At 44.7% G+C, this 13,181-nt stretch overlaps 1 protein-coding gene across 13 annotated transcripts in view; it reads left to right on the forward strand.

The window, feature by feature from the left end:
* Positions 1-13,181, forward strand: part of Cacna1d (calcium voltage-gated channel subunit alpha1 D) — a 296,027-nt gene that overhangs the window by 161,545 nt on the left and 121,301 nt on the right. For 9 of the 13 annotated variants that reach the window (XM_051204739.1, XM_051204743.1, XM_051204740.1 and 6 more), the window contains exon 8: positions 4,368-4,471. In XM_051204739.1, coding sequence (XP_051060696.1) covers positions 4,368-4,471 — 104 coding nt within the window. Of the gene's footprint in view, positions 1-3,694; positions 3,799-4,367; positions 4,472-13,181 lie in introns of all 13 variants that reach the window. The other 4 variants (XM_051204741.1, XM_051204746.1, XM_051204750.1 and 1 more) reach the window with 1 other exon arrangement.

Genomic DNA, 13,181 nt, shown 5'->3' on the forward strand with positions numbered 1-13,181 from the left:
GGACTTCATTTACGGGCCCTGACATTTGAATTCCCTATGATTCCTATACATCATAAGGTGTTCTCCTTTTTTACCTCTTCCCATGCCCACAACCATTTAAAAACACGAAGCTAAGTTTTGACTTTGGAGGATCATATAAAAAGAAAAGTGGATTGGCCTTGAGATCACAGTTGAGGGGCAGCTGGCCTAGACCAGAACCCAATACGCCCACTTCCTTATTATTCTTCCATTTGCCAGAGGTTTATGGATTCTTCTGTAACACTAGGGGGCAGCTGAGTAATGTCTTCCAGAGTGTTCTTAAAGACCTTAACTGTCTGAAACACATCAGGATTATTTTTAATCACTTGTTGATTGCATTTATTAGCTCATCATAAAGAAAGCCAGGGGCCAGGAACTAAAGTTTCCCAGTATTTTATGGGCCACAATCAGCTGGAAGCCACACAGCTGTGTCCTAGAACAGAACATCTCTTTCCAGCACAAAGCCTGTCCTAAAGTGGTGCTCAAGAAATAGACATGACTATTTCCACTCTTGAGGCCACTGGATGGAGCCCATTACCTCATTGGTGTAGATGGGCTGTGTCTGAGTATTTTTATCTACTCTCTCAGAGCTTTAAATATCGATTGTAAATACATTCCTTGATGTTTAGAATTTTGTATATGGTGGCTAAAGTCTTTGCATTTAGACAAGTTTATATTTATTCCGTGTTCTCCTGTGCACCTAGATCACAATTCTCAAGAGTTCCTGGCAGGTGTCTGGCAGGCTCTTGGGAAGGGATGTGCACACTTGCACACTTGGAGCAGAGCTGTTTGGAGATGTGGGGAGTTAAGATCATGAGCTGCTATTGGGGAAATGTATTGCAGACACTTCATAAAGTGGGTTCCCCAAATGTATTTAAAGTGCTGTTTAGCTCAAACAGATGTCTTGTCCATATAGACGGCAGTGCAGGGCAGAGGAAGAGCTGGACAAGGCTGATTTCTGGATCCCTCTGGGCTTGGATGCCTTTGTCTGCAGGATGCATGCACATTTAGCATCTTGTTGACTTGACCTTTTTTCCTTCAACTTCAGACAAACTTTGCTTACTTGAGAGGAAATGTTTTGAATGTAGGAAATTAATGCAAAGTATTGGTTTGGGGAGAGTGCTGTTTGAGTCCCCTGTGGCCTCTTGTGTTAGCACCAGGCTTTTCCCTCAGCTCAGGGGTGAACAGGGCTGCGGAGCGCTGGCTGCCAGACCTTCTGCAGAAGCCCTTGATAGTGTCTCTCAGTCTTAGCACCTGGGAAATTCCTCTGTGCCTCAGAGTTCAACAGCTTGCATTTCCCACAGTCTATGCTCTGAGTTGTCCCAACAGTTACTGAGAGTTAGAGAAACCCCAAAGCCTTATGCTGTCCTTTAACTTGAGGCATACATGGGCACTTAGATCTTTAAAGTAAGAGAAAACTGAAGGTGCCAGGTGGCCCTCTGTGATGAGGGTGACATAAATACTTTAAATACATAAAATACATAAAAAACCATCGAAGTGCTTTCCCTTGAGCTGTCCCCATTGTTGATGAAGAACATGCAGACAAAGCTCTGGGCAGATAATGTGTCTTTGATGTGGTTATTTGGGGGACCAGCCCAGAAACTGATTTTTCCATATGCGTATGATAAGCTTTAAGGAAATGGCTCTGTATCCGATGTGTGGAGGAAGCCTGGCCCTGAGAGCTCATGTTTCTTTTATCTTTTCTGGCAAAGGATGCCCCAGTCAACTGTGTTTAGCTCCTGCCTCCCTCAGTCTTCCTCAGCTGTCCTTCTGGGTGACAGTGATTTGAGAATATGTAAGTCTACAAAGTCCCTACTCCCAAGAAATTCAAAGGCATCTTCATTTCTTTAAATGAGACATCCCTCTGCAGCTGTTACCAAAGCCTTGCTCTGATAACAGTCTGAGAGACCAGGTGAGGCAGATGGCCTGGTCAGCAGACTTCACCAGGCTCAAGAGTAAGGTATCTAGTGAGAGCCTGCACTGGATCACTCTCTCCTCTGCTACACACACACTGTGCCCCAGCAGAGGCTAGATATTTTTGTCACAGGTGTTGATTCAAGGCTGAAGCTCTGCCTGCCATACCCAGCAGCTTGGTTCTTCCCCTGCATGTGGCTTTTTAAGTAAGTTTGGTGGTGTAGTTGCTTTGGAAGAATTACCCTCTGCCTTCCTGATGAAATTAGTTTAGCCAACTTAATTAGATCAACAATTGGAGCCATGGCCCTGGCTCATTCATTCCTCTAATTGCTGATGTGCAGATGGATAGGGGTTCTATTAAGCACATCAGTTTTCATGTGGCCAAACAGGTGTTGCATAAGGGAGTTAATGCCCTCTCCCTAGACTTCAGCAACAGATGTTAGATTTTCATTTTTATTTTTTTATGTTCCCTTTTCCTGTTTGGCTTCTGCATGAGGCAAACATTGTGAAATACATGAGGCTCTTTCTATAAAGCTGAAACCTGGAAGCAGATAATGTGCAAAAAAGGCACAGGGCTTAAAAACTCTAAGAGTGTGCACCTGCCAGAAAGAGCAATTGGCCTGTCCGGATTATTGACTGGCTGAAGATTCAGAATGCTCCTGCAGAGTAGAGCCTGGGGTCATGTATTCTGTTACCGATTGGTAACATCTTAACATCTCCTTCCTCAGTGTTGGTCCCTCTGAACACTGACCTGTGCTGCTGGAAAGTTCCATCCAGCCGTGACCCATATCACACTTCTGTGCAAGCGTGCACACTTCTTGGCTCACTCCCAAATCATCCTGGGCAAGGAGGTCATGCCTGAGTGAGCAGTTGAATTCTTCCAAGGAGAGTCAGCTGTGTCTCTGGTGTCTCCCTGCCATTAACACCTGTCAGGTCACAGAGTTGGGGTGGGACAGGTTGCAGTTAAAGCCAGGTTCTTTTAGTGTGTGCAGCTGAGGAAAAAACCCATTCCCAAAGCATCCAGAACACATGTCAGCTATTGACCTCAACACCATTTTTTTGTTTTCATGTTTATTTAGTAGTACTGTGTTCACAGGTCACAGAGAATCCAAATCTCTTTGGGTAGATGAATGGGATGATTCCTTCAAATAGATGGTAGTTATATTAGATATGTTTATTTGTTTTGAGAATGGGTCTCACTCTATAGCTGGCTGGCCTGGACTCTCAGTATTAGAACACATAGGCCTTGATCTACAGAGATCCATCTACCTCCTCCCAGGTTCTGGATCAATGGCATGTGCCCCCATGACCAGCTAGTTTTTATTTGTTTGTTTTTAAAAGAGTTTATAGAGTCAAATGTTACAGGTTTGACTCTATAATTGAGACTTTTCCACCAAATTTTAAAGGCAGGTAATGCTAACCCCTGGAGCAGGGCAGCCACGAGGATCCAGGAAAGCACCAGCTGTACCCTCTACTGAGACTTTCCCTGGAGGGTGCTCATCAGGACAGGGTCCTGAGATGGAGCTTAGCTCATTTCCCTCCTTGGGACCAGGACCTGCTGAAGCCTCCATGAGTCCTCTTAATGCTTGTGTGCCTGTGTGTGTTGGGAATATGTAATGGATGTCTGCTGGCTGCTGTTGTCTCTGATTTTAGTCTAAGTAAATGTTTAATTCAATGTATAGAATGTTTTCTCTGATGTGACCCTCTCCTTATTAGAGTCTCCTATTAACCCATTCCTATGAGCCCATCTTATTTCTTACAGATGAATGATGCTATGGGATTTGAATTGCCCTGGGTGTATTTTGTCAGTCTCGTCATCTTTGGGTCATTTTTCGTACTAAATCTTGTACTTGGTGTATTGAGCGGGTAAGCTACATCTCTTTCATCTTAAAAGCAGAGTCCTGAGGACAGTTGCCAAGACCACACAGGCTTTGCTCGAGGGGCCAGTGGGTGGGTTTCACTCCCTTTGTATTGCTTCTCTCTCCTGCCTAAGGCTGCCCAAACCAAGCTGTTTCCTGGAACTTCACCAGCTGTCATGAGAGAAAACCATGGAGAGATTATTGACCAGGAATTAATTAATCAGTATTGTTGCTTGGGATTTAAATAATTTCCCTTGCTTGGCCTTTTGTCTGTCCTAAAATGAGATGCATTTATTATTGCTTTCTTGGTCTGGATCCAAGTACAATGCCCATTAATTGGTATAAAACTGTAGCTAAATGAGTGGTCTGAGCTGACTTTGGAGAGTCCCTTCCTGAAGACTTCAGCCACAGGGCTTGCCCTGCCCTGAGGAAAACTGTTTAAGGACCTTTCTCATTCAAACCCTCTCCTTAGCACACTAACCTTCAACCAAAGCCCTGAGTGGTCCTGCAGCTGCAACCAGGGCTCTGTTCTTTAGTAAATGGATAACTGATAACTGATCTCCTTACATTTTACAGGTAAATGATGCGATAGGATGGGAATGGCCATGGGTGTATTTTGTTAGTCTGATCATCCTTGGCTCATTTTTCGTCCTTAACCTGGTTCTTGGTGTCCTTAGTGGGTAAGCAGTTGGATCCCTGTTGCACATTCTCCTGCAGCCACATGGGAGGCAGCCCTGTGTGTCTCCCAGCTGCTCCCCAGTGGCTTCTCTGCATGCCTTTGGACTCTGATTGTCCCCTCTGTGTGTTGCTTTTGGATTGAACTGTGATTCTTTCTGCCTGTCTCTGTCTGTGAGATTCTGTGCTTCTGACGCTTGCCAAGCTCTGTTAACTTAATGAGAATGTTTCCCTCAGAGGTGATTTACAAGCAAGTAAAAGGCTTCCTAGTCTTGGTCTCCTCCAGGGAGGGACTTTGGTCTCTCATGAGTTTCATTTCATTAGTACATGCCCTGGCCTTCTTTAGTCACTGTCAGCATATTATAAATAGTGTTGTTTCAGATTTTGTGGTAAAGCCTAGATTAGTACATAAATACCAAGCAGTTTCAAAGCCTGCCTTCCTGAGGTTGGGATCCTTTATTAGTTTGACTTGTTACTATGTGAGTTATGCCTCTGATTAAGCTTTCATCTTAATACAGGGTGATGTTTAGTTTTACACATGTGTTCTCTACAGCTTTATTGTGCCCATCATTTGTTCACCATTTTAAAAATTCATTTTGTTTAATTCCTGTCTCTGTACTTGTCCCCCATTTATTAGATTCAGGGGAGGTGGGCTTGGGAAGAGTCTTAGGCTGTGATGCTGTGCCACACCTTGGTGGGAGATAGTATCCCAAAGCCCCTGTGAGCAGATATGAATTTCAGCATCTCTGAGGTACCCCAGAAAGTAGAGTACCCACATCAAAGTAGGCTGGTGGCTCTCTCAAAAGCAGTTTGATAAATGGGAGATTGATTTTGGACTGAAAAATGCTATGGGTGTCTTAGCAATAGAGTCTTACTTAGTTAATTCTATTTGTGTTGTTGCCTTATACTTAAGATAAAATATATAAGCATTGCATTCAGTTTTAAATGAAGTTACTAAAAATGCTTTGTCTTAATATTACGCATCAATATTTACGGTCTATACAATTTGAAATTTTAAGGAATAATAAAGTAGCCAACTTTTAAATCAAAACAAAAACAACAACACATACACACAGTCAGTTCCAGCATAGAGCCATTGCTCTGAGCAGCCCAGAAGGTACCCAGGGTCTCTTGTCCTGGCCCTGATCACTGTACTGAGCCCAGAAATTCTCAGGAACTCAGACTAACAGACTTGATCCCAAGTGAGTTTATCTACTCACTCGCTTTATCTTGCTCTTTCAGAGGCTGTATCTTAGGATAATATGATGTAGTCATGTATGCTGAATTAGTAGAGTGAGCTTTATCTTGGTTTTTAGAGGTGCTGTCTTTTGCAGAGTGGAAGGCAGAGAGCCCATTTATCTGTCTTCACTCCACATCCTTCCAAACCCACCTTGCCATTGAATTGAGTGTGGTCAGTTCTGTGCCATGAAACACAGTTGTGAACATGCCTTGTCTGGAAGTGGCTCAGGGTGGTGCCTCCCTCCACCAGTGAGAGGAGCCCAGGGTGGGGAGTGAACTGGGGAGGGCAGCACCCAGCACCAGCCTCAGCTCGCTTCTGCAGACTGTCAGCTTTAAAAAGCCTTCCTTCTGACTTTATCATTCATTTTGGTTTTCTTTTTCTTTCTTTCAGTTCTGAAACAGGGTCTTAACTCTGTAGCCCAGGCTAGCGTAGAAGTCATTATACAGCCCAGACAGGGCTTGACATCAGAAGGATCTGAGTGCTGGGATTAAAAGCAGGAGCCTCCGTTTGCTTCCTCCTTCCCAGCTTCTGTGGCCTGAAGTTGGGGTCAGCCTGGTGAGAGTGGTAGTTGTAGGTGGAGAAATATTGTCTCAGGAACTATCCATACAAGGCCAGCAGCTGCAACTGGGTTGTGAGTTTCCTGGCGCCCCATGTCTCCTGAACCCAACTAAACTGACGGAGGCCATGGAAACCACTAATTTTAACAGTGCCGGTGACGTGCCTTATCTTTATCTCCCCCTCTCTGGGCAGGAACTGTTGCCCCAGCATGATGAAGTAGAGATACGGGCCAGCCAAATCGTGAGGTGTTTTAAAAAGCTAAAAACAGAAGATGGGGGCAGGGGCTTCCCATGTAATGGTAGCGGTTCAACATGAAGCCTTGTAGGAGAAACCCAAAGCTAGAGGGCTAGAAAAAGTACACATCCCCACCAAAAAGTTTATTGAAATATGTCTTGAAGAAAACCAAATTTTTGAAAGAAATTATTTTTATTTTAAAATTAGGAAGGAAAAACCAGATGATGCTCCAATGTTAAAAAGCAAACCCAAGACTTCCTGTGATTTTAGCTGTCAGCTCATGCTGTGCTCTGACTCCTATGGGTTGCCCATTCCCTTTCCTCCCCTCCCACCTCTCAATCCATGTGGATAAGAAATGCTGAGGCAGGCTCTGGGTGGAGTCAGAGCTGGATCTGCAAAAGCTCTTTGACTAGCATCTTCCAGGTTCCTGATGAGGGCCTGGCTCTGGGCCTGAGGCCTGGGTGCCAAGGTGTCTAAGATACAGACTCCAGCCTTGGGCTCAGGCTGCAGCTCACGTTCTATACCAAGGGCTACCAAGGGCTACGGCTGGGAGAGCTGGGGTTCCTCATGTGGAAACCGCCAAGGCCCTCAGACCTCCCCACCTCCCAGGGGTCCCTGCATTACTTTGCCTGGCTCTGCCCTCTTGTTTATCCATTTGCATTTTTTGTTGCTATTATTAAAGCAAATTTAGAATTGTTACTTTAATCTTGAAGGTGTTACAGAGTCAGAAGGACCCAAAATGTCAGAAAACATTTCTGTTTCACAGCCCTTAAGGGACTTTCAGACTAGCATATATAGTCTCAAAAGCACTGGGTTCCAAGCACCCCACCATAGAGACTTCAGTCAAAACCTCATGCATTATGGCATTCTATTATGGACTCACTAAGTGACAGTGACATCATTTGTGTCTAACTCTGAGTTTGTTTTATTTGTTTGCTCTGTGTGTGTGTGCGCGCGCGCGTGTGCGTAAGACAGCATCTCATTGTTCAGTATACCCTTACCTCAAATCGGTGGCTATCCTGCCTTAGCTTTCAGAGTGCTGGAATGGTAAACATGCACCATGGTGGATGCCTGGATATAAACCATTTTGTAATATTGGCTTATGCTTTGGTGGCTCATTCCTTTTCATAGGGCCATGGTGTCCTGTTGTATCTTAGTCTACACAGTTGACTTGGGGTTTACACATTTTTAAGGTACTTAAAGGCTGTGTCTCTAAAAGTGCTGTTTGTTTTGGTTTTTTTCCTCCTCGAGGTGAGACTGAAGCTCACAAATTGCATACTCTGTGGGCATGGATGCAGTTGACAGCGTCTTTGCTGATGTCACTCTGTGTGGAGCTGGGATAGCCTTTAGCTAGTGCTGTGGCTTAACGTTTAGTTGTCCTTGGAGAACTGACCCTATGACGGACAGAGAACTAAGGAGACTGCTTCCTTTAGGTCTGAAGTTCGGGTAGTTGATGAGTCTTACCTTCTCAATCTGGCTTTCTAGCAACATGGGGACTGCTCGCTTTTAAGGCTATTCTCTTAAATCCTTGCCCTCTCAAGGTTTGTCTCAGTGTATATGGCACCCCAGGGCCTGGTCTCCCAGAGTTGCCATGGGATTCTCCAGGGGACAGCAATAGTCATGGGTGGTACGATGGGATTTTCCAGGCGACAGCGATAGTCATGGGTTGTGCCCTGCTTCTCTGCTACTTCAGGACCCACCTGCCATCTGCCACACATCTGTGGTGCCAAGGTCTGAGAGGTCAAGGAGACTCCTTAGGCCCCTGAAATCCCAAGGAAGCTCAGGCCTGGCCCCACCAGTGTCCCATGTTCATGATGGGTTTCAGTCACTCCAACCTTTAGCTGCGGCGAGCCCCTCGCCCAGCGAGGAAGAACCACCACCACTCGAGGATCCTTCTTGAGTCACACTTTATTGGAGCACATTGGTTGAGGGAGAGCAAGAGCTGAAGGGCCCCGAGCAAGCCAAGCCAGCTGCTTATAAAGGGACCAGGGACACGGGTAAGGTCCTGATAGGTCCAGGCCGGTCTGCAGAGCCACCAAGCCTCGGGATTGGCCTGAGACGGAGGGCGTTCACGCGCATGCGCACTCTTGCAGGCGCGAACCCAGATGGCTCCAAGCCTTATATGGAGTTGTTTACCACTTGCCCTACGGAAGTGGGCGCCATCTTGTAATGGTGATGCCTCCTCGGCCCCTAGCATTTAGCCTCCTCTTCCGGAATACAGAGAATGCAGAATGGCTTGACATCAGCTAATGGATGTAGAACCGTATGAAGAAGGCTTCCGAGGCTGTTACACACCTAGCATATCCTTGTCTTCAATTCACAGATCTTCCACTCTTTGCACTCCTATCCCTGGTAAAGTGGGGACAGCTCAGGGGACTCTGTGGAATTTTTCAAGAGGGGGATTTCTGAATTTTCCAGCCATGTGCATATATGCCACACTCCATGCCAGCAGAGGTGCCCATCAGGCACAGGAGTTCTCTGTCGGTTGTAAAATATTTTGTATGCAGACTACAGCCATTGTTTTTGATCAGTGGCAGGGAATGACATTTCCAAAAGGCAGTACTCAAGCACACCAGCTTAAGTAACCACAGTTTGAGTCTTCTCTGCCTTTTAAAGCCTTCTCCTTTTGAGATGCCTTCCCTCATCAGCATGTCTGCACATGGAACCAGGGCTGTTTCAGCCCTGTGGAGGGAGGCCTGGGAGAACTACAGGCTGTAGACCTCTTAGGGGCGAGAGTCAGGTTCTCCAAATAATGTACAGGCCATCTGAAATAAGGCAGCCTCTCTAAGCCAGCTAATAATAGCAGTTGGCCAAGACAGGTTTGTATTGTGAGAAATAAAAGCTATATAATATGTTTGAGTGTTTTATTCTATAAGTATATAAATGATGTAAGCCAAGCATCTAAAATATATTACTTTGTAAGCTCCCTTCTGGACCTGCTTGAAATAATAGGTTAAAGTAATTTGTCACTGGTCTGGGAATTCAAGGCTTTTGCTAACATCTCACAAAAATATTTGAAATAGTTTTTTTCTGAAGCAGGCCTTGTATGTTGTCAGGCAATAAATGTTCTTCATAAGCCTGCTTTCAGGACATAAAACTGAATGTAAACCAAGCCTGTGTGTCTGTTACTTCAAACCATTTGGCTCTAAATTAATTTTGTGTCATGTGTCTGTGTGTCCTGGTAAGCTCCAAATCTCCCAAGTCACGGGCTCCTTTTAGAGTTGGAGCTGATATTAGTTACTTTTCTGTTTGCTGTGACAGACTGCCTGGCAGAAGCAGCCTGCAGTGGAGGGGTCTGTTTGGGGCTGCAGGTTAAGAGGACACAGTCTGCAGTGTGGGGACGGTTTGGCACGAACATCAGGAAGCGGAGAGACTTGAACGCTGCACTCAACTTGTTTTTTCCAGTGTATTCAGTCAGTGGCCCCAGACTGTGGGTGGTGCCATCTTCACTCAGGGTGCATCTTTCCTCCTCACTTAAACTTTTCTGGGAATACCCTCACAGACAGGCCAGAAATAGGCCTGCAGAACAATCCAAGTCCAGTCAAGTTGACAATGGAGATTAACCATCACCAGACCTGTTGTCTCAATTTGAAGAGTTTTAGGGAAAACTATGTAAAGCAAAACATTAGGAGGAAAAAAAAAAAAAGAGCAAGGGTAATTTTCAAAACAGTTCATCTTTCTGAAACTTCCTAGACTCTATTCTGAACACATAAAACATCAGACCTAGACAAAGACAAAGCATTGGCTGCTTTCCTGAAGCCTTGACTTTCTTGAATAAAGAATAACAGTATACAGAGCAAGTGGGGGGGTGATGATGTTACAGGGTTGAGAGCAGGCAGTACTATGCCAGAATCAAGTCAGGCTTACAGCATGGTGAGCTGGCCTGTAGTCCATTTATATTCATGACATTGTGAGCTAGGAAATCTCTGGTGTCTTCATGAATACTGGCTCACAAGGAAACACACCAGGAGGAGGAGGTATCACATGCAGCTATTTTCTGAGTGAAGACATATGCTCTGAAAATAGTCATTCTACATATTTTTCATGACAATTTAAATTTCCCTACCAGTATGTATTGATAGAGAGTGAATAGCAGAATTCTCTCTGGTGTCCATACCTCCGACATATCTGCATCTTAGGAAAGAAGTCAAATTGCTTGCAAAGATAAGGGGGATGGCACCAGGTCCTGAGATAACCACCATCCCATCTTGTAGAATAGGAATGTAATGTACTAATTTAAGGAGAATCCATGCCTCAGACAACAAAACCCTTTTGGCAAATGACTAATAAGGCACATGGAATTTTAGTTTTAACCATGAATGGTGGAATACACCTTTAATCTCAGCACTCAGGAGGCAGAGACAGGCAGATCTGGATGAGGGTTCAAGACCAACCTGGTCTACATAGTGTGTTACATGGCAACCAGGGCTACATAGTGAGAACTTGTCTTAGAAAAAGGGATGGTGGAGAATTCCTTACAGAGACCTCTTACACATATGATTTTCTTTCTGTGTGTAATTAGCACTCTCCCAGCCTCCAGAGATATCTCTGAGGGTCACTTGAAGCAAAATACCCCAAAGTTTACATAATTTCGCTTTGGTTAGATGAGGCTGTCTGGAAAACCCATCCTCACAGCTGGGTGTCTTTCTTGAACTTCGAGATTATCTTGTGAGTGGAATTGATATTGAGGCTGGGGTACTAAAAGAGCTATAGTCCTTTAGGAGCATCCTTGGTTTAACTTTGGTTAAGTCAGAAATTAAGTCCCAATTTGGCTTTAAGTGGAAAAATGCCATTTTTTTCTAGTAACGAACAGAGCTAGATATTCATATCTACTCTGAACATTGAGCTTCCTTGTTGCATAGTTCACAGAGGAATCCTGGTGCTATGGGTGTCATGATCCCCAGCAGTGTGCAGGCTGGTAGCCACACCTGATACTAACAAATAAAAAAAACCTCTCTGCCACTGACTGGCAGCTGCTGTTTCCATAGAAATGGCTGTTGGACCAGTGGAAACGAGGTAAGAGAAAGTTTTTGCTGATGCTTGTTGCATCAAGCTGACGTCTGTTTCCCTGGCAACAGCAGTGGACAGCAGCCAGGCTCTAGAAAGAGCTTCAGTGGAGTGCTTTTCACTTGTCAGCTGTGGCTGTCATCTGCTCCTGACCACATTGTCTTTGATAACACCTAGCCAAAGCCCCTGAGGACCCAGGAGGCACTGCTGGCCTCATGTGACCCCCTCCATTTCCATCTTGCCCATGGCAAACTGTGTCCAAAGCAGATTGTCAGTGGTTTCCTCTCCACCGTGCGCACCTTGTTTATACAGCGTAGGAGATGGGAAAAGGTTGTCTAGGGCAACAGTATTGCAAAAGCAGACTGTTGAGTCTGTTGTTCTCAAGCCTTGGGGGAGTAGGATTTATTACTGTGATATTATGCACAGACTCAGCTCTTCACTAAACTGGTGATACCTTCATAGTTGAAATTAAAGCCATAATTTTCATGTGTCCCTTATTCTGTTGGTGGTATTTACAGTCTCCTACAATGAAAGGATGTTTATGAGTTTAATGATTTGACTTCTTGTGAGAAGTCAAATCTCTTAAGATGTTACTGCCGGGTTCTGCCAGATTTTTTCTTCTGTTCATTGGTCTTACACAGGCTAGTAAAATTGCTCTCAGGGCTCAGATATTGTAGTGCAGCTTGGTGTGTATACAAAGGTGGTATGTCTACCATATCTGGAACTTTTCTTTGCTATAGTTCAGCAGTTGTTTCTTCTTGGGTTTTCATTTTATTTCTGCACATGCATATATCCAGAGCACACATTTACCCCCTGCCCATATTACCCAGCATCTGTAGATTCCACAGTAGAACCCTGTTGCCTGTGTGGAATGGGCACATGTGAGGAGAGGGTCCGGGTAAGTTGTTTGCCCTGAACTCCACAAAGATAAATTTTCTTTAAAAAGAGCTTTTTCTTCCTGAAAAAAAAACTTAGTTAAAAGCTTTGTAATTTATAGTTGTATCTTTGAGAACCAAATGAGACATGGATATGAATATCGGAAGACTGGATGCAGGCATCCAGATTAGTCATGGAAAACTATGTGGTCTGTCTTTGCGGGACTTTCTGGATGACTCCTCTTTAGTTCTCTGGAATGGAGCAAATGCTCCTGGAGGCCTGAGCATGATCTTGCATGCCTACAATTCTAACACAGGAGCTTAGGTGTACAAATCATGGGTTCAAGGCCAACCTGAGCTATATAGAGAGGTAATTTCTAAATTTTTTGTTTGTTTTGTTTTATGAAGCATGCTCAAATGAGAAAGCAAACTTACAATGAAAAACTCTTAGGAATGCTTTTAGAGAAGGACAAATGTTGCTGTGGGTATAGTCAGTGTTTGGCTGAGGCATGTGGAAAGTGTCCTGAAGAACTAAAGAGTGAATAAGAGCTCCCATAGGCAGGCAAGGTGGGAGAGGCAGTTGAGGCTGAGATTTCCATCAAGGCTGGACACTGGGAGAAACTACTGGGATGGCAGGAGCTGAGAACCTCTGAGGGCTTGGGGAAACAGAGACCCGGGGTGGGGGGGGGGGACTGTCCAGCATCACACTGGTCCTGGTTGGCAGAGCCCATGGCTAGCTTTGCTCATGGTTGAAGTGTAGAGAGATCACAGAAAAATTTTAATCAGGAATTGATGAGATTT

Source organism: Phodopus roborovskii, unplaced genomic scaffold, assembly GCF_943737965.1.
Source record: "Phodopus roborovskii unplaced genomic scaffold, PHOROB, whole genome shotgun sequence".
Lineage (NCBI taxonomy): Eukaryota > Metazoa > Chordata > Mammalia > Rodentia > Cricetidae > Phodopus > Phodopus roborovskii.